Source organism: Phacochoerus africanus, chromosome 10 (assembly GCF_016906955.1).
Source record: "Phacochoerus africanus isolate WHEZ1 chromosome 10, ROS_Pafr_v1, whole genome shotgun sequence".
Lineage (NCBI taxonomy): Eukaryota > Metazoa > Chordata > Mammalia > Artiodactyla > Suidae > Phacochoerus > Phacochoerus africanus.
The window spans coordinates 1903685-1929685 of record NC_062553.1 but is presented as its reverse complement, the minus strand read 5'-3'; the positions used below and the strand labels follow the sequence as shown (position 1 = coordinate 1929685).

The following is a 26001-nucleotide window of genomic DNA, read 5'->3' as shown; positions in this document are numbered from 1 at the left end:
AGGTTGGTTGGGGATCACTGGTGCCAGGGTCACCACAACACCACCTGCCACGGTGCCCGACCCGCTGAGAGGAGACTTCCAGCAGGAGCTGGTGTGGCGGGCAGGAAGAACTTACCAGCTCACATGGATGGGGCGGCACTGACAGCCCACCGCGGCCAACGAGGCGGAAGGGCCAGCTGGGCTGCGAGGGGCTCCAAAGTCAGGTGGTGCCCCCACGGGCCCCCTATAACATGGGCCAGTTCTGGCCGACCCTCCAGGGCCCTGGGAGAGTCCAACACGTAACCACTGTAGGCTGTGCAGCCACGAGCGCTGGGCAGGAGGCCCACTGCGCTGTGGTCCGTGGGCCCTCGCAGTAAGTGCCCGCCCAGGCCCGGGGACAGCAGCCTCTGCTCCCCCATAAGCAAAGCAGACCTCACACAGCAACTCGTGGTTTAATTTTTTCCTTTAATTCAGATATACAATGTTTGCAGCAGTTAGAAAATTAAAATAGACATCTCACGTCAGACCCTCCCTCTCCTCTCAGAAACAGGTCTGGGCCAGGCTCCGGGGACGCGCCCTTCACAGCCCAGCGAGGCTCCCAGCGAGGCGGCGACCGGGGGTAGGGGTGGGGGACAGCGAGGGCACAGTACGAGCTCAAACCCTGCCGAAAGCCACTCTGCCACGCGCGAGGCAGCAGGCACGGGCAGTGGCCCCACTTAGCTCAGAGCCAAACCACCTTCGGCTACAACCCTCCAGGGCCAGAGGTCACCCATTGACAATGACAAACACTGTGGTGACCGTCCAGGGCCAGACGCCCCCAGTGGGGTGACGCTGAGGACGGCATGTGGGCAGAGTGCCCTTGGCCCTTCCGGACCACCTTTGGTGGTCACCACCGTCGGAGCAGGGCTCCTCCCTGCTGAGCCTGACCCCTCTCGGCGCACCCCCCAGCTCTGCGGCTCCCCGCCCATCGTGCCAGCAGACAGGCCTCCCGCTGGCCGGGCACTGACCACGGAGGGAGGGCCACGAGGCCCAGAGAGGACCCGGCAGGAAAGATGCTCGCGGGGTCGGGAGGAAGCAGAGTCCAGCCCCGCACACCATGTGCGACAGCTGGCGCAGCCCAAAGGGGCTACCCCGCTTCGGGACGTCCCACCTGAACCGACGCAGGGCCCCCCCTCGGTGCCCACACCCGAGGGCTCGGCAGTGTCCCGGCCACGAAGCGGGTCTGCGTGCGGCAGGCCTCCCGGGGCTGTGTTCTGAGCATCTAGGTGTCCAGCACACCCCTTCCTCCGAAGGGAGCTCGAGCCGGCAGAAGTGGGTGCACAGCCAAGGGCCCTTGGCACCTGGGAGGCCCGGGCAGCGCGGGGCCGTAGGGGGAGGCAGGCCCGGGGCAGGCTTCGCAGGCGCGTCGTGGCCAACTCCATCCTGGTTCCACTCCCACGTCCTGATTCCCAGCAGGACCCCCTCCTCCCAGACAAACCTGACAACCAAGCGAATGACATCTTCAACAAAATTGGCAACGAGAAGGGTGCCGGCCAGAGACTTTCAAGAACCAGATCACGTCTCAGCCCCTGCTGCGGAGCCGACAAGGTGGGCGAGTCCTCAGCGGGGTTTTAACGAGCACCCCAGGCCCCGCGGCTGACCACGTGGCAGGGCTCGGGAAAGTCAGCTTCCGCGAGGACCTGGCCGTTCCTCGGCCGGGCGTGTCTGCAGATACAGAATTAGCCCGTGCGTCTCACACGCTCGCCCGGCTGAAACCACCTCCCTCACCAATGCACGCACGTGGGCAGCGCACGGGCGGGTCTCCGGGTCGGCGCCTGAGGCTGGGGCCCAGCTCCGGGTCACACGGTCGACGAGGGGCCGAGTCAACTCAGCCGAGCCCAGTGCCGCGCCCCAGCTTGTACGCGCACAGCCTTACCGCTAACGAGCCGAGAGCCCGAGCGGGACCACGTCGGCCTGCAGCACCCCCGTCTCGGAGCTGCTCCAAGAACGCGGGGGGGGGGGGGGGGGGCGGCAAGGGAAGCAGCTCTAGAACCTTTCTGCGCTCGCAAACATCCCAGCAGGTGCCCGACGGGAAGAGCCAGCGTGAGAGGCGGGAGGCCAAAAGGAACAGGAGGGCGGCCACCTCCTCACGTCTGGTTCAGTCGGGGTCCCTCCGGCAAGGCCCTGCTCGGACCAGACTCCTCTCTGCTGGGCACCCTCCGGCCCGGCGAGGCCTCTGCTGGAGGCTGGTGGGAAACCAGAGGCGGCTCCGAGGAGGCCCCCACCGCCTCCCCTGGCCCCACGCACACTCTGACCCCAAGGCCTTTGGGGACGGGCTGTGCGCTGTGGCGAGATGTCGCACAGACAGACGTGAGGGTGGCGCATGGGCACCAAGGACCCCGTGCAGCCCTGGGGACACGGCATCCACATCACCTCCACTTAGGACGAAGCACCCAAACCTGACCGCACTTGAGCTCTGACCAAACTGGCCAACACGAAGGTGACCGGACGACCAGCTGCGCCGGGGACATGGAGAGCCCGCCCTAAGTGCCCCAGGGGCTCCTGGCCAGGGCCGCCCGGCAGCCCAGGCCGCCTCTGCATCCGGTGATCTGGCCCTCTGGGTCCAGAACCCGGGCGGGCCCCGCGCAGAGGCTGGGGGCGCACACACAGGCCCACGCTCCTCTGAGCTGAAAGGAGGCGCCGCGTCTGGGCTGAGCTGGGGAGAGGGCCGAGGAGCGGCTGGGGTCTTTCCCAAACAGCTGCCAGGACGCCGAGCTCTGTCCTGCCTGAGGGGTCCGGACAAATACCGCCCTTACACTCTCGAGGCCACTGGACACCTCTGCGCCCCAACATGCGGAGAAGACACGAGACGCAGGTCCCAACGCCCACCAGCCAGCCCGACAGACCGTGGCCCAGCTCAGGACGGACGCCGGGGAAGCGACAGCAGCTGCTTGTGGCCGGGTCAGCAGAGGGCCCGGGGGGTGGGCACTGTGAGAGCCGTCCGTGCCCCGGGGAGAAGGCCTGCACCAACGTTCCCTAAACTCCAACTAGATGTGAATGAGAGGAGAGGGGGCAGGGAGGAGCTGTCGGCAGAGGAAGGGGCACAGGCCTGCCCGCCACGCGAGGCCGCGCATGCAGCAGACTTGGCAATGCACAGACTGTACACGGGCATAGAAAGTTACCTTAAAAGTAATCTCTTTACTGATATAATTAAACTTTAAATCCTGAGAAGAAAACAGACAGGGAAGAACGGTGTGGGGCCGTCGTGCTCCCAGCCACCCCGCCCGGCCCAGATGAGACCCCGGGCCCCTCGCCTCGCCGCGGGGACGCGAGGGGTGTGCTCCAAAGCCCGCCTGCGGGACAGCAGAGGGGCCCTCGGCCAGCCTGCGAGAGTAGAGAACTCCTGGTGCCAAGGAACAGGCTGGACAGGAGGAGGAAGATCAACACCTGGCTAACTGGCATTTAATGGGCTCGGGCACGGAGGGCTCGCGACACAGCTGCTCCTGCCCTGGGAGGACTCAGGCTCAACCCCAGAGCCTCCTGCATGTACCCCTGCTCGCAGCCGCACCGCTGCCGGCAGGACGCCATCGCCCGGCCCCCGAGCCGCAGAGGGAAGCCCGTGATGCCAAGCCACCGGGCTGGCAGGCCCGAAGTCCCCGCCGCCTCGCTGCCACCGCGTGGGCCTCAGCATGCAGCCACCCTGTGGACATCCTGCAAACATGTCAGCAGTCGGTGATAGGGGTTTCCTGGCACGGCGACCACCTCGAACACGGACTGGAAGGCCCTGCGGTCGAGCTCCTCCTCTATCTGGTGTCTGTAGAAGTCCGTGGCCACCAGGCAGAAGAGGTTCACGTCCACCTGCTCCAGCTTGCCCATCCTGCTGATGACGTGCGGGAGGCTGGAGCGCAGTTAAGGGAGCGAGCAGAGTGCTGCGTGCCTGACCTCACCTGGGCGCCCCGCCTGACCCAGGTCTGGGCCCCGGCGGCCCTGAGTGCCTGCGAGGCTGCCGGCGCTGGCGCCGCCTCCACCCTGGCTCCTGCCGCCCCCTCCAGCCCCTCCAGCCAGGCGGCCTCTGCCAGCGGGAAGCCAGAGCCCCATGAAGGGCGCTCCTCTCTCCTCTCGGCAGCACTTACCTGGCCCGGCTCCCCGCGCAGCGCCAGCACTCCCGCCCGCCGAGCACAGAGCCGTGCCGCCCTCCCAGGCCCGCTGTCAGCGCCAGGACGGCCGTCTGCTCAGAGGCTCTGCGGTCGGTCCTGGGGGAAGGCTGATCGAGGGGCAATGCCCCCTTTCGGCAGCCAGCCTTCTGGGGAGGGAACCGGATCTTCACTTAAGCTTCTACCCGAGAGGGGGACAGGAAGCCCGTGACAAAGGATAATGAGAAGCGGCTTGAGGACACTCCGCCCGGCCTCCGGCCCTTGCCCACAGTGTTCCCTGCTCACACCCCTCTCTCTCTGGCCTCAGGTGAACGCCGTCCTGACATGGGCCTGTCTGCAGGGCTTCGGCTTCCAGCACTAACGCAAAGCTAGACGCCGACACAAGGGTGCCGGGTGGTGGGCGCGGGAGCCAGGCAAGGATACATGGCCGAGACCCACGGGCTGGTGGAGGCGCTGACGAAGAAGCAGGAGAGGCTCCACACGGCCATGGCGACCGGGGTCCTCTGGGTGAAGTTGGAGAGGGACAGCATGACCCAGTCCCGGACCATGGACGACTGTCCGGTGCTGTGCAGCGTCTGGAACACCTGTGGGGAAGGCCGGCCCGGCCGGCCGCCCGTCAGCGCCAGCCCCAGGGCCACAAGGCTGGGCTGGGGCCCCCGCCCTGGCCTCACCTGGTACACGACAGTGGCCATGAACTGCGGGTACGGCTGCTGGTTGGACAGAAACTCTCCAATGACCTTGTTCATGACGTCCTGGGGCGGGAAGAAGTCATCCAGGAACTGGGGGAGGATCCTCGCCACCACTCTGGCTTCACAGGGAAACCCCTTTCTGATCCTACAAGGAGGGGCACGGGTCAGCGCCCCGCCCGCCTGGGAAGGCCCGGGGCTCCCCACCCGGGAGGGCCCTTGAAGAGACAAGCAGAGGTGGCTCGGAGCAGGGACCTCACAGGAGAGGTTTCGCGGGACCTGCGCTGGTCGGCAGTCGTTCTCGGTGTTTCTGCCTGCTGCCGAGGCACAGCTGCCAGCCAGGCCCCTCTTCTCACGTGACCTGCCCCTGATGTGCCCTCCTGCCCCTTTGACCCCATCCTCCAGGTGGCACCCCAGGCACTGTCCTTCCAGATGCAGGAAGGCAGCCATCACGTACCCAGGCCACTACCCCATCACACACAGCTGACCCTCGTACCCGGGGTTCCAAACCCGAACTTCGACCCACGGCTGGCTGAATGAACACGGGCCCGCGGGCCCCACAGACCGTGGCGGACCATGCCGCACCGTTTGCTACAAGGGGCTCGAGCCCCAGCCAACTGTGGTGTCCATGGGGGTCCTGGAACCAAGCCTGTGGGTACTGGGGGACGACCGTATAGAAAAGCTACGTTTGGCTGAAAAGCACTGCAGTGACCCAGAAACTGGCCCCCGAGTGCCCAAACCACCCTCCCGCAGGTGCCAGCTGCTGCCCAGCACAGGCCAGGCCACTGCTCTGGACGACACCCGCAACCGACAGTCAGCTTCTGCCAGCCTGGTGTCCCCCTGCCCGCGTTCTGGGAGAGTGGTCAGGCTCAACGCTGGCACTGCACTGGCTGCAGTGCTTACCTCACCTACAAGCACTGGCGCACACGCCCCTCAGGGACGGGGCCAGAATGGGGGCTCCGCTGCCCGCTGCGGACATGAGGCAAGAGGAGTGCCCGCCACGACTCCCTTGCAAATCCAGTACAGAGCAGACGCGCTCAGCCTCAGAACACCTCAGATGGCCGGGCAGGTGCAGCCCAAGGCCTGCTCAGTGTGCTCTTGTGAAAAGCCAGACGCCTCCTGCTACCCGGCTGAGCAGTGCACACCTGGCTCCCCCAAGGCCCCGTCCTGGAGAACAAACCCAGCGGGGCCGTAGCCCACCCTGTAGCTCCGGCGAGTGCAGCCCTCCTGGACGAGAGGGCACACGCGTGCCAGGCAGGCTGTGAACAGAGGCTCCCAAAGAGTCTGCATGGCGGTCTCCCCAAGACTCCCCCCAAGGTGCTTCCAACACGGCTCAGAGCTCCCCTCTCGAAAGGCAGCAGCCCGACGGCCCTCGCTGTTAGCCGTCAGGCTCCGTCCCCTCCCGACACCACTGCACTGCAGGCACTGCCCCTTGCCTTCAGGAGACAGGCAAGCGCTTGGCACGGCCTTGGAGCCAGTCAACTCTGACCCGGGTGCCAAGGAGCTAGGCCCGCCCCCTGGCGCAGACCCCCAGGGCAGCGCGGCGCAGGAGGAAGCAGGTGGGCCTGAGAGCGCAGCGGGCGTGTGTGTATGCAGCGGCCCCTGGCCAGAGCTCCCGGCCAGGCCAGGCGCTGTTCCTACCTGTCAAAGAGAACAGACACACGCTCCATGGCCACAATCACAGACTCGCTGTCGGGGGCGGCAGGGCTGGGGTCGGAGCTTCTGCCTGGGCTGATCTTCTCCTTTCCTGAAACAAAACCAAGCCGTTCGGCTCTACTGACAGCCAAACCAGAGAGGCTCCGCCGACAGGGCCTGGAACTCACGCAGGGTCTCCTGAACCCCCAGAGGTGGTCTGAAGCCAGGTGACGGGAGCCCCCAGCAAGCAGCCCAGGGCCTGGCCCAGTCACACAGGGCCCACTGCTCAGCCCGCAGCCCGCTCCCCGCGACCTGGAGAGCCACAGCAGCCTGCGGGCTGCCTCCCGAGCGTCTGGGATGTGCGGCGCCGGCCTGCGGGGCACCAGCGGGCCCCTGCTCACCCGTGTACATGCAGGTGAGCATCAGGCCCAGGGCCGCCATGGCGCGGTGCGGGCTGTGCGCGTTCACTCTGTCCACGCTCAGCTTGACCAGGGACTCCGCGTCCAGCCGGGAGAGCTGCTCGGAGAGCAGGAGGCGCTCCAGGCCCCTCAGGACGCAGTGGTAGACGATGGACGGGGTGGACTCCTCGCTGCCGGACAGCATCACGCCACACATCTGCACAGGAGCACGTCCAGCTCAGAGGCGCCGCCCCGCGCTCAGGGCTCGGAGCCGCTGCGCCCGTGGGGGAGGCCCAGGCCCGCCCACCTGTATGACGGACGCAGAGAACTCGGGCCCGACGTCCAGAGGGTAGTTCTCGATCAGGTAGAAGGCCGTGGCGCACATCACCAGCACGTGCTGCTGGCTGTGCACGTTCACACAGCTGGAAGGAGACAGGGCCGAGCTCAGCCGCGCGGCAGCCACTCCCGCCCGATGGCACGTGCTGTCCGCCGTCTCAGTGACCACAGCCACCGTCCCCGGGAGGAGGCTTCCTGCTACCCCGCCTGCGAGCCGTCGCTCCTTTCACGGCCCCGCTAAGACGGCCTCTGGTCAAAGGCCCCGGGCGGCCCCCACTCACTGGGCCACGCCTCTGAGGTTGGAGAGGAGATAGTCGCTGATGGCCGGGATGAGCTGCTTGGCCGTGTCGTCCAGGAGGTCGCACTCCAGCACGTAGAGGGCGCCGTGTAGGGCTCCGATCCTGCTGGGCAGGTGGCTGCTCCTGAGCGTGCTCTCCAGCAGCCGGCTCACCGGCTCTGCCACGGCCTTGTCCTAGGGCACAGGCAGTGATGCCACGGGAGTGGCCAGGGGAGGGCAGGGGCCGCTGTGCAAGATGGGGCCCCATGGCGGGCCCGGCTGCTGTCCTCTGTCAGGGTCCCCAGCACCCTCACTGACGCCTCAGCTGTTGTGACGAGTGTGTCTGTGCTGACACCTGCCCCCGGGGGCTGTGTGCCCGGCAGAGGGGTCCCCGGGGCCGCCCCCAATAAGCCCTGGCTCCGAGTCTCTGACGGGCTTCTCGGGGACAGCACGCCACGCATGTTGCCACAAGGTGTTGCTGGGGGACTGGGCGCAGCCCGCGTCACTCCCGGGACGGGGTTCTGGAAGCTGGTTTCCCTGGACCTCGCCCCTCGGCCCCGTCCCTTCGCTGGTTCCGCTTTGCAGCCTCTCGCTGCCGTGGATCGCAGCCCTGAGGACGAGTGTGTGTGTCCAGCCCTGCGTGTCCTCCTGCTGGACACCTGCGGTGGCCCCGGGGCCCCCCAACTGTGGTCTACACTAACTTGTGCCAAACACTGTTTCATTCAGTTCCTGAACAGCTGGAGGGAAGCCGAAACCTGAGCACCCAGCCCCAAGCGCTGCGTGTAGGATCGGCTCCATGGCAGGGAGGAAACCCCTTCACGGTGCGCAGGTGGGGGACCACTGCTGGCTGAGGGCCTCGCCTCACCCTGTAAAAGCCTCCGAGCCTGGGGCCCTATGACCCCCCAGGGATCCTACCCTGAGCTCCCCCAGGTGACACAGCAGGACTCCTCCTCTGCTGCCCACACCCAAGGCCTCCGAATGCCACCAGGGAGGGCACAGCTCTCACACACTGGGAGAAGCTCGGAAGCGCCAGGACCACGGGCTGCATCCTCGGGGCAACGGCCCCGCGTTCACGGCAGGACCGGGGTCTCCACGTCACCCCGCCTGAGCCTCTGCCTAAGAGACCTCACTCTCTGGAGTCACTGACGAGTCGGCATCTGCCCCCGGGGCTGGGGCCAGGGCCAGGGCACAAGACAATCACCATGGAAACGAGCCCAGGCCTGACACTCCTGCAGAGACGAAGGGACCCCTTGGAGCCTGGCTGTTTCTCCCTCCCTCCCCACAGCCAGAGCGCCCGCCCTTGGAAGAGCAGAGAAAGCCGAGACTCGTGTTTCTGTGCCTGAAGGCCACCCAGGACGGTACCCGCTCTGCGCCCTGGCTTGGAGGGGCGAGCTCTGGTCACAGGCATGGCTCACACCCCGTGTCTGCCACAGCCTGTGTGACCTGGAGCAAGTGGGTCACCCTGGCCTCGGCCTCCATGGGCACAGGCGGGGTCGCAGCGGGCCCACCTCCGCCAGACTGTGGGGAGGGTGTGTGAGGGCAGGGGGGAGCCCCCCAGAGGCCCCTGCTCTGAGGACCAGCAGCACAGCGGTGGGGCTGGGGGGAGGAAGGGGGGGCGGGGGCGAGAGAGTGGCTGGGGCACTGCGACGCCCCTCCCCGGTGGTTCCAGTGCCCAGCACGCGGCAGCTACCCTGGGTCTGTCCCGTGGACGAGTCTCTACTCTAGCAGAGGGAACCCAGGGGACAAGTGAGTGAGAAAAGGCACAACGACCGGCTGATGCCACGTGGCAAAGCGCAGAAAGACACTCAACTTGGAGTCTAGTTATTTTCCTCCAGAGGCAGAGCTGCTATTTCCAACCTGCTCTAGAAACGGCAGCCGGCGGGCAGCACTTCCCATGTTGATGCTGCGTGGCCGCCGGGCATAGAGGGATGAGTTCTGATCAGCTAGAGGCACACTCAGGAGGAGGGGCTCAGAAGAAGGCCTGTCTGACGCCCCCCCGACCCCGGCCCCACTCAGAACAGACCTCAGTATGGGGCGGGCACGGGCACAAGGTCACCTCAGGGGCGGATCTGCCAGCCGGGCAGCATGGGGTCCCCAGCACATCCGGAAGGGCTGACTGTGCAGGAGTCGGCCACATGCCCCACCACCCGTGCAGCCCAGCCCCTGTGGGGACAGGGACAGGGACACGACAGAACCAGGGGTCCAGGAGCCCTGGTGGAGGCACCGGCGCCACGTGCGCAGCCGACTGCTCACATCTGCCCCGAGAGGCCCGCACCCTCCCGCTTACCATGCCGAGGACGGCGGCCGCCTTGCAGGTGGCGGGCACCAGGTACTGGAGGAGAATCTCGTCCTCCGGGGGGTGCGCCCGCCGCAGCTCCGTCAGCGTCACATACATCATCTCAAACTGGCTGCGCTCCGTGAACAGGTCAGAGACCACCAGGAGCTGGAGATGGACACGGGGCAGAGGGGCGAGTCACGCCGCCAGGAAGCACGCCACGTGCTCCAAGTGGCTTCGCAGGAGGCCTGGCCAGGAGAACTGGCAGCTTCAAGGGCCGTAGGGAGGGTAAATGATCAGATACACAGTGCTGTGTGCAGAACTGATAACCCACGAGGACCCACTAGAGAGCACAGGGAACTACATTCCATGTCTTACAATAACCTACAAGGGAAAAGAACCTGAAAAGGAACATATACACACCCACGTGTGTATAACTGAATCACTTTGCTGTACACCTGAAACTAACACAAATTGTGAAGTGACTCTCATTAAAAAAAAAAAAAAGGAGTTCCCGTCGTGGCGCAGTGGTTAACGAACCCGACTAGGAACCATGAGGTTGCGGGTTCGGTCCCTGCCCTTGCTCCGTGGGTTAACAATCTGGCGTTGCCATGAGCTGTGGTGTAGGTTGCAGACGTGGCTCGGATCCCGCGTTGCTGTGGCTCTGGCGTAGGCCGGTGGCTACAGCTCCGATTCAACCCCTAGCCTGGGAACCTCCATATGCCGCGGGAGCGGCCCAAGAAATAGCAACAACAACAAAAAAGACAAAAGACCAAAAAAAAAAAAAAAAAAAGAAGAAGAAGACGACTTTCCACTGTGGCTCAGTGGGTTAAGGACCCAACATACTGTCTGTGAGGATGCGGGTTCACTCCCTGGCCCCACTCAGTGGGTTAAGGATTCCGAGTTGCTGTGGCTGTGGTGCAGGCTGGCAGCTGCAGCTCCAATTCAACCCCTGGGTCGGGAGCTTCCATGTGCCACAGGCGCAGCCCCAGAAAGAAAAAACGGACCACAAAGACCAGTGTGGAACTGCGCTCCCCGCAAGCCCATGCACTCTGCGGCCTGCGCGGGAACAAGCCCCCACAGCAGCCCCACAAAGGTCCCAGCAGCCGAGAGGACAGGCTCCCAAAAGGCCCAAAATAGAGGAATGGGTGATTGCTTCAGAAATCAATGCTTTGGCAATGATTCTTGTTTCCCAAAAATGTTGTTTTTCGCATCATATCTGAAAATGAGCACTGAGTGGGCAGGAAGGCCCGTTCTTTGGGAGCGTGTGTCAAGGCTGGGCTTGGCGCTTCCTCTGAGGCCAGAGGTGAGCTGAACAGACTCAGCAAACTGTCCAGAAGAGCAGTTCTTACGGGGATGGGACCCGTGGATGCCTGCGGGCCTCTACGGGTCACAAGTCGAGACGGTTTTTATAGAAACACTAAGACCCCCTTGCCGTTCTTTCCCGGGTTTCCCCGACTGCACAGTGGCGCGGTCTAGAGCGACCTGATGTTAGAGTGAAAGCAGAGCAGATACGAGAAGCCCGGTGACTTCTACCTAATGAGCCAGATACCAGAGCTTGCAAAAGAACAAAGTAAGGCTCTTCTCACTATTTAAAAAAATCACTTTTAAACAGAAATTGTTATTATTACTGTTATTTTAAATGGATAGGGAACTTTTTAAAAACTTAAAGCGTTCTTGCTGTGGCTCAGCAGGTTAAGGACCATTGTCTGTGAGGACGCGGGTTCAAACCCTGGTCTCGCTCAGCGAGTTAAGGATCCACCAGCGTTGCTGAAAACCGTGGTGTGGGTCGCAGATGCGCCTCGGACCTGGTATTGCTGTGACTGCAGTGTGGGAACTTCCACGTGCCACGGATGCAGCAATCAAAAGAGAAAAAAAATTTGAGATATTTAGCAGTGCCTACAGTTGACTTTTTTGAAAAAAAAAAAAAATCAATTTATAACTACTTATGTTATAAATTGAAAATTAGGTTCTTAAAAATCCCAACTTGACCAAATATGAAACAATTTAGAAACTTTCAAAGGAGTACAGAGAAAAATAGGCTTTTGGTCTTTTTGGCCACACCCGACATGTGCAAGCTCCCCGGCCAGCAATCGAACCCACGCCCCAGCAGCAGCCCCAGCCACTACGTGATAACACCGGATCCTTAACCCAGTGTACCACATGAGAACCCCGAGAAAAGCAGGCTTAAAAAAGAGTCTGCCGTCACCAGAAAGCGACATCTTTTGGGTCAAAACACTATGAACCCTGTGCTGCACAGACAACGCAGAGGGTCCCGCGGACAGGTGCCTCTCCCTGCTGGACCGCTGACCCAGGCGACGCAGAGACGCCTGCGCTGAAGAGGCAACTTCCGATACGCCAAGTACGGCTGGGTACCACCTCCGGAAGCCAGTGCTCTCTGGGGTCCCCAGCCGTGTCGAGAACGGAGAGGACCCCCAGGCCGAGAGCTGGAGAACACCTGCTCCGAATGGGCGCTTCTCAGGGGGACTGCGGGTCGCGGGACGGAGCCGGGCCCGGGGAGAGGTGGACAAGGACGGTGCGCCTCAGACCTCACAGGAACGTGACGCTGCCGTGTGAGCAGCACGTCGCGACATGTGAGTGCTGAGTCGAGCCGCTGCCACGACAGCTCCACCGGCCTTTCCAGAGCTCAGCCCGCCAGGGGCTGGACGTGTGAAAACCGCCCCCTCGCGGGCCCAGAACCTGGGGACGGGCACCGGGGGCGCTGCCGCGCGCGGGGCGGGAGGCGAACTCACGGATCGGACCACTTCGCTGATGAGGATGACGGGGGTCCTCCGGGCTGCGCTGGACGGCAGGATCCAGCGACTGTAGAGCTCGAGCAGAAACTGCGAGCAGGAGTGGATGTCAACGCCAGCGCGGTGCTTCCTGCAACCCGAGCACAGACAGAGGTCACTGCAGCCGCCTGCCGCCAGCACGCTTCCAACTGCTTTCAGACCAGAGGCAGACGGCAACCTGGAGTTGAGTGGTGACGTGGGCGGGGATGGCACGGGGACGTCCGCCTCCTCCTCCTCCTCCTCATCCCACTCCTCCTCCCGCAGGGGCGTGATGCTGTTCCCCAGCCACACGGAGTGGATGGACACCTGCAAGGGACACGAGTCGGGCTCAGCCCTCGGGCCGGCGGCCGGGGGTTCAGGGGCAGCAGACCCCCCTACCCGGCAGGGCTCAGACCCACAGGACTCTGCACGGCCGGGGGCGGGCACGCTGGAGGGCGCCACCTTCAGGACTGCAGAGCCTGAATGAGGGCCAGCCAAACCCAAGGGAGCGGCCGAGGAGGGAAGAGCCCGGAGACAGGACGCTTCTGCTCCTAAGCGACACCCCAAGGGCGTCTCAGCAGAAAATGGAATCGGAACACAGGGTTTCTCTTCAAAACTGGTTGTCTCCCTGGTCGTCGTTTGTGGACCCCCTTTTCTGAATCACTTGCTTTAAAAAGCTCCCTACAGGTGCAGAAGGGTGAGGTGCTTATTAACCTGGGGGGCAAGGTGGGGACGAACTTGGGAGCCTGCGGGGAGGCCCGCTGGGGGCGGCGCCAGGTGGGACCGAGCCCTGCCCTGGCGCCCTGCACTGCCCCAACCCCACCCTGCACTGGAGCTGGCGGCGGGCAGCCCCAGGCTGGAGGTCAACTCTGCCCCCAGAGCAGCCTTCAGGCCAAGGGAGAGTGGCTTTTTGGCCCCAAAGCCGGTGGTGGCTCAGGACCCGGGTTCAGAGCCACCCAGTGCAGCCCCACTGCCTTCAGCGGCCGATGTGGACGCAGAGCCCCAGGGTCCTCGCGCACAGCCTACTCCACAAAAACCACGGAACCCCGAGCACCCCGTCTTATCCCGACCAAGGTCTGCTGAAATAGCTACAAAGGAAGCGGGCCCGCATGCCCGCCTTCTCAGTACAGCAGCAGCAGGCCGCGAGGCAGCGCGCAGCCTGAGCGGCACAGGTGCCTGCCCGCCCACCTTCCAACCAGGAGGCTGAGGCGCACGGGCCGAGCGCAGCGTCCGCCACCCTGGGCCGCGTGATCACCCCTCCCTCGGGGCAGGCGGCCGGGACGCGTGGGGCCAAGCCTGCAGCCTGGTCCTCCAGCGTCTCCCCGCCCTCACCAGGACTGACTCACACCCGTTCTGACAGGACCTCAAGCCCTTCTTGGAAGACGGAAGATTAGGTAAAAACACGCGTCAAGCTTCCTTCTCTTTACAAACCGCACCCGCCTTCTCTCCAGGGCGCTGGGGGGCCAGGCGGAGGAGAGACGGCAGAGACGAGAGCGGGGCGACTGACCTGGCCCAGCTGGTAGCCGGTGTCCCCCAGCTCCCGCTCGGGGTTGACCTGCAGCAGGAGTCTGTCGTGGCTGATGAGGGCACCTGCGGGGCAAGAGCGCGTGAGTGCCACCTGCGTGGCCCGACGGCTCTGGCGTTTCTGCCACTTGACAAGCCACTGAGCTGGTGGGGCCAGCGGGGCCACGCCAAATCATTCTTTCTCCGAAACAAACCGGCTGCAGACTCTGAACGGGAACGCCTGTGGGCCGAGCTGCGACGGCTAAAGAAGAGGCGACAACCCAGCAAGCGAGCCCTCTGGGTGCCCGGGCGATAGCCGTGCGGCCAGGCCCTCCTGGGACCCTGCCTCAGGGCCTGGACTGTCCAGCCATGTAGGCCGCTGCCCCTCAGCCCTCCTTCCCCACCATCCCACCCTTCGCCACCCGCCACACCCTGGGCCACCGGGCCCGCGCGCTGCCTCCTGCAAGGGGTCACCCAGCTCTGCAGAAAGGCCGTCGCTACCCCCTTGGGCCCCAACCCCGCTCTTTAACGTGAGCGAGTCATTCCATTTTCAAAATCCTTGCGGGCCGCCCGCCTTGCAGCCTACCCCTCGCTTCCCACACTGGACTGGGTGGGATGGGCTCTGGCTCGCGCCCAGGCTTTCCTTCTCCTGCACCTAGCCCCCCGCCCGGCACCCTGGCCCCGGACAGAAGCCCGGCCCGGGCCGTCCTGCACCGCCGGTGCGTTGTGCGGCGGGTGCTCTCGTCCTGCCCGAGGACAGCCGGCCCTCTTCCCGCAGGTACCTGTCGTGGCGGGAGACAGAGACGGGACGGGGTCCCAGGCTTGGTACAGGTGGTGGGTGGCGATGTTCTCGCGCTTGGAAACCATCGCTCGCACTTCCTGCTCCACGACCCCCCGGATGACGCTCAACTTCCTCCCAAACCTGCCGTTCAGAACCAAGGCCGGAGACCGTGGGCCCCGAGGCGCACAGGGGAAGACGCGCGGGCGCCCCCAGCGTCGCCCACCCCACCCCCCGGCGGCAGGGCCCCGACTGTCCGCGGCCCGCGTCGCCAGCCACCTCGCTCGCCACACCGCCTCCGGACCCGCACCTCCCGCACCATGCTCTTATCTTCCGTTTGCAGCAAAGGGGAGGGCACCTCCCTGCCCCCACTGCGGCGGCACCCTGGGGACACACGGCAACTCGGGCGAACCTGGTGTCGAGGGCTTTCAGCGGCTTGTTCCGGGGCTGCTGCTCCAAGCAGCTCACGGCCGGGTTGCCGGCCACAGGCACGGTCATCGCGCTCAGCACCAGGGAGGTGATGGCCTGCACGGCCAGGACGTGGATCTGCGTCCGCTCCGTGTCCTCCTGGAAGGAAGGCCCACCTGTCGCCAAGTCGTGACGCCAACCACCGCCAGTGCCCACGTGCAGGCAGAAGCTGCGGGCCACACGGCCTGAGTGAGACGGGACGGGCCTTCCGGGCCAGGGTCCCGCCCTGCCTGCCTGAGGTCACCAGAACCCACCCCTCTCCGGGACTGGAGAGGAACCTGAGGGGCACACGGCTGCTTTTCAAAGCAAGGTCTCCCATCCGCACAAACTTCTAAATACGAATGACTTTCTAAGACTGTCCCTGAATCTCCTTGCTGACTTCAGGGACTTTGCACACGACAACCTGTGAGTCCCACCCACGCCTGCGAAAGACAGTTCTGATGACTTCTGACACGTGTGCGCTTTAAGCCCCGTTTCTGGACGCGCCTGCTGCACTTTCCGTCAGAATTCAGAACGCGTTCCTCGTGCCCTTGACATCTCAGCCCCGGCTTTACTGGAACGTGTTTTCACTGCACTAAATCGATACGCGTGAACACTCCCAGGGGCCTGACAAAAATTTTGCAAAACGGTTCATTAAAGAGAAGTGAACACAGGTCCTCGTGGGTGGCTTTCGTAACATCTTTTCCTTCGGGTGAGACACTGCTCGTATTGCCCCTGAGCACTGAGGAACAGAACTCAAAAGTGTTTTCGAGGAAAGCTACAACCCTCCTGGCCCTGAGAGCGCCCTGCACTAAGGTGAGACGCATCCCGCTGCCTCTAGGGGACCCAGACTGCGGGAGCCGCGCTCCTGCTCTGGAACAGCAGTCCGGACGCCGTCTGGCTGCTCCATCAAAGCTCAGCCGAGCAAGAAGAGCAGGGGCTGGCCTCCCTCCTCTGCCCCCGGGGCCCACGCTGCCGGCCCATGGCCCAGGCGCCACACGCAGCCTTACTTCTGGTGGGTTCTCCTCCTGCTCCATCACGAGGGGCTGAGTCACCAGGACACCAAGCAGGGTGGCCCACGTTTCCTCAAACTGGGTACGGCTGGTCCAGCCTAGAAATGCAAATGTGCAAATGTCACGTGAGACAGAGGGCCTCTGGCTCCAGCCGGCCTGGTCCAGGTGCCAGACAGCAGCTCCCTGGCCCCTCACGACAGTGCTATGATGCAGTGACACTGCTGGCCGAGTCCAGCGGTGAGGGGACCAGAGCACACATGCCCAAAGTCACAGGACAAGAGGCCAGGCTGAGAACAGCCTGGGCAGCCTGTGGACAGGTAGGTGCCCTCTCAACCCTGCCGTGTAGACGCACCAAAGAAAAGGGACGTGCAGGCAGGCGACACTCCAACAGGCTCAGGGCCTCTCTGCCTGCTCCCCACAAGGCTCGAACGTCCCCAGAGAGGCCCACCACCGAGCTGAGCTGCTGGATGCAGGCTACGCAACCACAGACCACAGAACCGCGCCCTTGAGCGGGTGAAGCCTGTGCCCCGTGACGTCTACTCAACGGAGCTGTTACAACAGGTAAAGCGGTGGTTCTTCTGACCTTGTTAAGAACAGCAGGTCAAAAAAGAAGGTAACCTGGGGTGTTCAGGCACAGAGAGCACCTCCGACGGGCCGTCATCAAGCACCGCCATCACCAGCTGCACTTAAGGTTGTTGCCAGGGCACTGCTAACATGCCCACTTGGGACCCTGGAAGTGGAAATGGCCATGTCACTTGTACTGGGGCTGCAAGTGACAAGAGTGGGGAGGTGGGCACAGGAAAACCCAGAGTATCAAATGACCGGTTTCCTTGGTGACCTGGCACTCCTGCCGGACTTGAGAGACAACTGCGCTGGGCGAGGCCCCCAGGGCGCAGTCACGCGGGGTCTAATGGTTACAACTCCGCGCGCCCCCGATTGTGCTCCAGCTGAATGGGGACAAGGAGTCAACGTGCCTGGCCCTGTGAAGCAAAGCAGCGTCACGACGGGAAAACTAGCAACACTACCCTTTACTGAGATGAGGTGTCAGGTGCATCTCTTGATTTCTAAATGTGCAGCAATTCTGAGAAGTGGGCGTGACCTCCGTGACAAACCAGAGGACCCCAAGGTTAAAACGACCCACCCCACACCCCACAGGGCACAGTGCTGTCAACCTGAGGTCTTCTACGCCCCCCACCCCGTACCACGCGAGCTCCATCTCACACTGGCTGCTGATGCACACAGAAGAAAAGGGGTGTCAGTGAGAATCCGGGTGGCTCTCAGCACAGGCGCATGACCCTTGGGCTTAAAAGCACCACCAAGTGCTGGGGCACCTTCCTGACCTCAGCGGCGCCTGATCTGTGAAAGCTGGAATTAATCGCACAGGCACACACGTGGATCGAACTTTCCGCAGAGGCAGTTTCGTATACGTCATAAAGCACACCCACCTCGTCTTCCATCCCTCCCTGTGTCTTTTACCGAACGAGACAAGCCCAGCTGCCGCTGCCAGAGCAGGGCCCCAGCGGGCGTGCTCTGTACGGCGTGCAGCCAGGCCAACGGGGCCCGGGAGCAGCGCCCCAGCGGGCGTGCCCTGGACGGCGTGCAGCCAGGCCAACGGGGCCCGGGAGCAGTGCCCCTGCGGGCGTGCTCTGTACGGCGTGCAGCCGGGCCGACGGGGCCCGGGAGCAGTGCCCCTGCGGGCGTGCTCTGTACGGCGTGCAGCCGGGCCGACGGGGCCCGGGAGCAGCGCCCCAGCGGGCGTGCCCTGGACGGCGTGCAGCCAGGCCAACGGGGCCCGGGAGCAGTGCCCCAGCGGGCGTGCTGTGTGGGGGGCTGCGTACGGGGGTCCAGCTACCTAGCGTGTTGATGCGGAAGATGAACTCCCTGAAGACTTCCTTCTCCTGGAGGAACTCCACGGGGATCTCGGGGAACGCCGTGCCAAAATCCCCTCCTGGTCTGGGCGACCACCCGAGTTTCCACACCTGACAGGAGGGAAGAGAAATCATCTCTAAGTCAGGTCAGGACGGCCGCCCCGCGAGGAACCAGGAAGCACGCTCCCTCTGCATGCAGCGCCCTCCCACAGACCTCGGGCACGGGGCCCCAGCCCCTCGAGGCTGGCGGGTAGCCACACGTGGGGATACCTCCTGGCCAGCAGGCACAAGGAGCCACGCCGCCCAAGCACCTCGCCAGCCCGACGCTGCTCTCCAAGCCTCTCACGTTATTCCCCAGCCCCCCGGACAGAGCACGCCCTCCTCGTTGGGGGCCGTGGCAGCCGCTGCCCGAGGCCCTGTACCCCACGCCTTCCTGAACCTGCCCCCACTCCCCTCCAAAGGCCAGTCAGCTTGACACCCGCAGGGACCCCCGGGGCCCAGCCCCCTGCCCACCCCCGCAGCTCTCATCCTGCGGGCGACAACATCCACGCCTCCCTGCTCTACAGCGACACCAGGACATCACGCCGCTGGGCTTTTCTGCAGAAGGAGCCCCAGGCGGGCTACCTTCCCTTCCACAGCGAGACCCCCAGGGCAAAGGCCCACCACCTCCCTGGTGCACGCGCGCTCCCCACGGTCGGCCTGGCTCCACCTTCAGGCCCAGGAGGGGTCAGGCAGCCTCCCGCCCGGGGAGGCCAGACGTGGTGTCTGTACACAGGCAGCGCCCTGGCCACAGCGGGCTCCGGAGCAGCCCAGACCCGGTTCCACCCCGGGCCCCGAGCCTGGGGCCTGCCTGTGTGTCTCCCTGCGCGTCTCCCGCAAGGCGCGGGCCTGACTCACCAGGGGCGGGACGCGCGTGTAGCTGTTGACCAGGGGCAGGCGGGCCAGGCTGACGATGACGTTCCTGAGCACGGGCGCGAGGAAGGCCGGCGTGCGGCTGCTCTGCTCACGGCCCAGCGCCAACACCGAGGGCAGGCTCGCCACCATCTCTGCCACCATCCTGCAGGCCGCGCTAAGATACGGAGGGCCTGCGCAGACGCCAGGGGTCAGACAACTGCCTCCTGCAGCTCACCCCAAACCCGCCGCCGCCCTCCCGCCCTCCCGGGGCAGGCGGGACAATCCCCCACCAGCCACGAGGCAGAAACGCAGAGTCGCCGAGCCCCTCCACTTCCGCCTCTGCCAACCGCACCGGCAGGCAGGGCTCTGCCCCCAGGCCCCGTGATTGTGCCTAGGCCGGGCACAGAGAGCCGTGCGGGCACGCTCCGCTCGCAGCCCTCCCTGGGAAGCCCTGAGGTGGATTGTCGACAAAAACCCCACATCCCAGGAGCTCCCTGGCGGCCTGTCACAGCCGCGGTGAGGTGGGAGCCCTGGCCCCCGAACTGCCGCAGGCCGCAGGCATAGCCAGAAAACCCAAACACCCGCGTTCTGAGCTAAGAACCTCTGCACCTGGAGGGCAGGACAAGTCGGGCACCGAGCACATGCCCAAAAGCCTGTGGTCAACGCTTAGGCTACGGATGGACAGTGTCCACAGCCCCCGAGACCCCAAGGTCCAGGCGACATCCTCACAGAGAAGGAAGTCCCGCTGGGCCTTGAGGAATCCAGCCCCCAACTGAGAAAACCGAGGGTGGCTTTAGCAACCCCACGGGACCAGCCCGAAGCGTCATCTACGGAGGTGCTGACGGAAGCCAGCTGCGTCCTCTGGCCTAAAGAGGGCCTTGGAGAGGGTTCCACGAGCCCAGACGAAACATGCTCCAGCGGTGGGCCTGCTCTGACTCAACCCCGCGAGGCGCCTCGACGGCCTGCGGAGGAACGGACGTTCCGGGGATAACTACAGTCAGTGCACCAACCGCTCAGAGCAAGCCTGCCCCCCGCGGGGGGTGCTCGTGCGGGCTGGTCTGAGCACCCCCGCAGCGGGCCGCCCTCCTCCATGCGGCAGAAGCACAGGGTAGCTGCGTGCGAAGGCCCCAAAGCCAGAGGGCCCGGGCGAGGGCCCAGCAAGCAGCAGGGGCCCTGAGATCACCCGCTGAGGGCTGCAGACCCAGTCTCAACACAGACACCCAGTAAGAGCCTGGGGTGGACGGGACGCCCCTGCTTCTGGACGCTGGGCAGTTCTAAACTCTCCAGCGGGGAGCAGGAAGAAAACCTACCCGGCCTGACACCAAGGGCAGGGACTGCACAAGAGCTGGCAAAACAGACACAGCGGTACCTGTCATTAAAAAGGCCTGCCTCCCAGGCCAACGGAGCGCAGATAAGGTCTCGGTATCCCAAGTACATCGCACTCCATAAAAAAGACAGCCAAGAACTGTCAAGGGGGCATTCGCCTCCCACTCTGGGGACGGAGCCGGGGTCCCTGGTGACAAGGAGTCACTCGGCCAAGAAGCTGTCCTCCCAACCTGCCTTGCCACCATTTTCAGAGTAAAATACCTGAATTAGGAGAAAGTACATGAAAACTGAGGTGCGTGTCTAAGTCTGGCACAGGTTTAAATGAATGAGATGTGGATTTTTTTGTCTGTAAGGAAAGGAGGCATTTGCATTTAAAAGTCCACTGAAATGGACCGTCAAGTTACCGAAGAGGCACACGTCTCTCCTCTGACTGAAGTTCCTCAGTGTCTCCGTTTCCTCATTCGTTTCTCAACAAACGTTTGCGGATCAACACCCCAGCGTGCTCAACAACAGTGAGAACACAGAGGGAACAGGCCAAGGAGCTCCGCCGAGTTTGGGCGAAAAAGACACAGAGGCAGCGAGGGGCGGGGGCGGGGGGGGCAGAAGGTGGGGACCAGGAGGATCCCCTCCCACGCGTGTGACACCCCAGGGGAGCGTGGGGACAGGGCGTGCCAGCACTGGGACGAACAAGGCAGCGTCTCCAACGGCCCTGGAAGTCAGGGCCCAGCACCAGGACGCAGCCGAGTCCAGGCAGCTGTCCCACGTCCTCGCCACCCGCTTCCCAGGCCTCTTTGGTGAGTGGATTTCAAGTCCCCAAAGACACCAGGTAAGAAGAAACAACCTGGAGACTTACTCTGTGTGTTTGAATCCACTTCATCCTCGCCGGCAGCCTTTGGGGTGTCTGCCTTTCTCTCTGGACTAAGAAGCTGGTCCCCAGGCTGCACGACAACTAAAACCACAACAGAACAAGAGGAATTTTCAAACGCTTTCCCCTCTGCTTCTTATTCAGGTTTTCCTCTATTCACGCAGCCATGTGACACGTCAAAGGGACAGACGGCGTCGAGAGAGGTCTAGATCTCCTAAAATCAACTTTCCCCACCCTAGACACACCTCAGGCACCCGTCGCTAGGTTCATCTGAAAGGCACTTAAGGACCTGGACGTCCGCACTCGGACGCCAGGTCCTTCCACGGCCTGCTGTTGGCCACCTCTGACCCTGAAGGTTTCATCAGACAGTTGGTGCATCGATGCCACCCCCCGGAGTCTGGTTTGAGAAGTCACTCTGGGTCTGTGCGTTCAAGCGGACTACAAATGCACAGATGACAACAATTTAAACAATGACTCTTCAAAACACCACTCTGTAATGTTTAATTTAAAAATACAGAACATCAAAACCCCTCGAACATGCAGACTATAATGTCCAATTTTTAAAAAATGTTGGCTAATGACCCTTGTTGAGGACACCGTCCCTTGAAAAGGATAAGTCGCTTTTATTTTACAACATATCAGTATGACAATGCAGTATAGAAACCAGCATTTCAACTGTAACAGAAAACAAGCAACTTTTAAAATATAATCTTATTAATCTTATGATCATTTAGGACTAGAAGGATGAGTCAACTAGAGCCCGAGATCAAAGGGACATAAAACAGAGCCTTTTTTCTTTTCGTGAAAGCTGCCTCTCGAAATCTAGAAAAATGGCTAGAGAAGCAAACTCGAGTCACAGTCTAGGGCAGACTCCAAGCTCCCGGAGACGAAGGCAAGGCCCGTATTTTTTACCCTCCTCTTCTCCCCCAGTTCCTAACCTGGCACTTGGCAAACAGGTGGCATGGAATTAAATGGCCTGACTAGCTTTGTGGAGCTGGTCACCGGCACAAGCGAGAAAGGACAGACCCCATCGCGGTCACGGACTCACTGGCTTCCAAGATGAACCGCACACAGTGGATGAGGGAGCAGGCGTGGGTCACCATCTCTGGGGAGGAGAGCGCGCTCCAGAGGCCGGGCAGCTGCAGGGCCAGGCAGCAGCAGTCCAGGCCGGCCTGCAGGTCCAGGCTCAGCGGGATCTGCTCGTGGACCAGATGCCACGCCAGGGCCTGGAGGGCAGGTCTGTGTTAGAGAGGGCTGCACCGGGGCCTCCCTCCTGCCGCGGGGGCGGGCGGGGCAGCAGACAGTGACCTGCTCTAGGGCACCTGCGGAGCTCCCTGCCAGAGGGATGGCTCCCTTGGCCACCATCCCAGCTCCCTTTGGTTCCATCCAGAGCCACCTGCTCCCTGAAGTGCCCCCGCCCCAGCAGGACGCTGGCTGCCCCTCCCTCCTGGCACGCTGCTCCCCCAGCGACCCCTCCCTTGGGGGGCCCACAGGCCAGGCCCTTGCCTCGGCCGTAGTCACAGGGGCTGAACCTCACAGCCGGACTGGGGTTCAAGGGCCCAGCGGGCTACTTGGTGTGTTGGGGGGTGAGGTGGCTGAACCTCTAAGCTGGGTTTCCCTCTTCTGTAAGATGGGGTCACAGCCCACCACAGACGGGTGTCTTGAGACCCGGCTAAGACGCACAGAGAGTGCTTGTCCTGAACGTGGCAGGGGCATGACCGGTGGCAACGGCCACTCTATACCGTAACCTTAGGTTTGCCAGCCTTCCTGCTACACTGAAGCCCAAAGGACGGGCGGACAGCTATCTGGCTCGGCGTGTCTGCTGCATCATGAACTCTGGATGCCGCTCCCTAACTCGAGGTGGCGGGTGGAGTGGGTGCCAGGTCCCCCGTGTTCTCTGCCTCCAAGGATGCAGGCCAGACTCTGTCCCCCGAGGCACATGAAGAGGCAACGTACCCAAAACATGCACACGTTTGGGGAGTGTTTTCAGTGTTAACCAGAGTGCTCAACTCCCCACAGCTGAGATGTCAGGTTTGTTGTTCAATTTAAAATATAATGAGAGTTCCCACCATGGCTCCGTGGTAACAAACCCTACTAGGATCTATGGGATGTGGGTTCGATCCCTGGCCTTGCTCAGTGGGTTAAGGATCTGGCGTGGCTGTGGCTGTGGCGGAGGCTGGCATTGCTGTGGCTCTGGTGTAGGCCAGTGGCTACAGCTCCAATTCGACCCCTAGCCTGGGAACCTCCATGTGCCACAAGTGTGGTCCTAAAAGCGAAAAAAAAAAAGAAAAGAAACAAAGACAATGAAATTTCCCAGATGATTTTACTTAAGTGTCTAAAAGGATTCACACTGCACCTGCACTGCTTTTTCCCTAGAAGAAATTTAAGTGGACGGTTTGTGCTAAAATAAACCGCATCTTGGCACGGAGGAAACCGAGTCACGTGCAACTCTGCATGCTGGGCCCCCCCCCCCCGCTCCGGCGGCGGCGGCGGGGGGGCGGTGCTCGAAGACTCCCCTCCCCAAACCAGCTCCCAGGCGCCCCGGCCCTGAGGCAGAGACAGGAGAGGCGGTGCTGCCGCCTCACGAGGCGGCCACGAGGAACCGGACGATAAGGGAGCGTGCGGCCACGTGGGGGCTGGACGGGACACGGGCGCTGGGGGAAGAGCCCCCCTGCAGTGGCAGCGCCGCCGCGCCCAGCTCTGCTCAGAGCGCGAGCGCCCTCGCTGCCTCTTACCTCGAGAGTCAGGACCACGAACCTCACGGTGTCCGTCTCCTTCTCGGGGGGAGGCTGCAGGGGGCCGGGCAGTCTGGAGAGCACCAGCAGGTACTGGGCCAGCGCCCGGGCCAAGGCGGTCAGGGACCGATACAGCACAGGGTCCCCTGAAAAAGACGTTCGTGGGTGGACGAGCCTGAGGCCCCCAAAGCGGCCGGCACACGCCCGGCCACCTCCCGTGACCAGGACCCGTGCTGCCGAGGCTGAGCTCACGGCCCTCGTGGGCGCCCAGCCCAGGATGTGGCAAGGAATGGCCCGGCGGCCACCGCCCTCAGAGGCGCGGGGGGCCGGGCCCCGCCACGGGTCCTCCGTTACCCCTGCAATGCCGTCCCCTTGCTACAGCAACCGCGTCTACCGTGTCTTCACTGGGGGCAGAGCCTGGCACTGGCTCTGCAGGGTTTGGAAAGTTAGGGGTTTTTCTTTTCCTTACCAAAGAGATCATCCAACTTGCTCCAGTAGGCGGCAGGCTCTGTGGGCAGGAATGGCTGGAAAACCTGATGGACAGCGGGAAGCTGCTGGACCACGCTCGTCACACGGTCCAGGGTGGCCGCGCGGGCCGCCTCAAACAGAGGACTCTTCTGGCCGGCAGAGATCTCACGCATGCCCAGGCCCAAGCACGGGGCTAACAGGCTCAAGTTGAACTCCTGAATTGGGGCATTAAAGGTTCAACAACAACTATTACAAGCCTTGGTTCGGGCAGGAGAAACACAAGAGAAGAAAGGATAATGCAAACATTTCGGAGACGACAGGTTACTGTGCTGTCAAAAATATTTCAGGCGTTCCCTTCATGGCGCAGTGGCTAACGAATCCAACTAGGAACCATGAGGTTGCAGGTTTGATCCCCGGCCTTGCTCAGTGGGTTAACGATCCGGCGTTGCCGTGAGCTGTGGTGTTAGGTCACAGACGCAGCTCGGATCCCGAGTTGCTGTGGCTCTGGCGTAGGCCGGTGGCTACAGCTCCGATTTGACCCCTAGCCTAGGAACCTCCGTATGCCGTGGGAGCGGCCCAAGAAAATGGCAAAAAGACAAAAAAAAAAAAAAATTCTTTAAAGAGGGAGTTCCCTGGTGGTCTAGTGGTTAGGACTCGGTGCTTTCACCACTGCGGCCTAGGTGCTGAGATTCTGCACCAGGCGCTGCAGGCCGCGGCAAAAGGAATTAAAGAACACCTTCTTTGCCCTGCATCGCAGACAAAGGAACATTTCCATTTACACCCAACCAGTGAAGCGCATTTCTGGTCTTTTCTGGGTGCGTTAATTCTTTCTTTCCTTTTCTTTCAGGCCACACTCGCGGCATAAGGAGGTTCCCAGGCTAGGGGTTGAATCGGTGCTACAGCTGCTTCGCCACAGCCACAGCCACACGGGATCCGAGCCGTGTCTGTGACCTACCACAGCTCAGGGCACCGCCAGATCCTTAACCCACTGATCAAGGCCGGGGATTGAACCCACATCCTCACGGATACCAGTCGGACTCATTTCTGCTGAGCCACAACAGGAACCCCCTGGGTGCATTAATTTTAAATCATTTTAATGCTTTCAAATTTTATTTGAAATAAAAAATGTAATGATGACATCTTAATTGATAAAAATACAATATCAAGCTCATGTGCCATCCAAGAAATTGGTAAAACACCAAACATCCCTGAAGTTCGAAAAAGATAAGGTATGTCCTAAAGAAGATGAAATAAATCAAAGCAGCCATATAAATGCCGCAATTCTGATCAGCAAAATAACACTTCATGCGCTAATACTTCGATCTGTATTGTGCTCTGACAACTTTTTAAAGCTCCTTAAGGACTTTTTGGGTCAATTTCCAGAAGACTATCAACCTTATTCAATGTTCAGAAAAGCGCAGGCCATCATCAGCGACCAAAACTGAACCTTTCTGTTACAGCTGAGCCTTTTGTTGTTGTTGTTGTGGTTGTGGTTGTTGCTATTTCTTGGGCCGCTCCCGCGGCATATGGAGGTTCCCAGGCTAGGGGTTCAATCGGAGCTGTAGCCACCGGCCTACGCCACAGCCACAGCAACGCAGGATCCGAGCCGCGTCT

General features: G+C 62.5%; 1 protein-coding gene across 3 annotated transcripts in view; it reads right to left on the bottom strand.

The window, feature by feature from the left end:
- Positions 1-3136: 3136 nt before the first annotated feature.
- HTT (huntingtin) overlaps positions 3137-26001 on the bottom strand; it is a 117831-nt gene continuing 94966 nt past the window's right edge. For 2 of the 3 annotated variants that reach the window (XM_047798267.1, XM_047798268.1), the window contains 20 exons: positions 24389-24602; positions 23920-24065; positions 22233-22410; positions 21173-21268; positions 18997-19184; positions 18084-18210; positions 16229-16329; positions 15184-15338; positions 14776-14915; positions 13998-14080; positions 12690-12817; positions 12473-12602; positions 9732-9887; positions 7449-7639; positions 7139-7253; positions 6835-7048; positions 6440-6545; positions 4784-4946; positions 4536-4696; positions 3137-3856 (listed from right to left, as the gene is read on the bottom strand). In XM_047798267.1, coding sequence (XP_047654223.1) covers positions 3643-3856; positions 4536-4696; positions 4784-4946; positions 6440-6545; positions 6835-7048; positions 7139-7253; positions 7449-7639; positions 9732-9887; positions 12473-12602; positions 12690-12817; positions 13998-14080; positions 14776-14915; positions 15184-15338; positions 16229-16329; positions 18084-18210; positions 18997-19184; positions 21173-21268; positions 22233-22410; positions 23920-24065; positions 24389-24602 — 3006 coding nt within the window. In that variant the 3' untranslated portion in view covers positions 3137-3642. Of the gene's footprint in view, positions 3857-4535; positions 4697-4783; positions 4947-6439; positions 6546-6834; positions 7049-7138; positions 7254-7448; positions 7640-9731; positions 9888-12472; positions 12603-12689; positions 12818-13997; positions 14081-14775; positions 14916-15183; positions 15409-16228; positions 16330-18083; positions 18211-18996; positions 19185-21172; positions 21269-22232; positions 22411-23919; positions 24066-24388; positions 24603-26001 lie in introns of those variants that run through there. The other variant, XR_007137427.1, reaches the window with a different exon arrangement.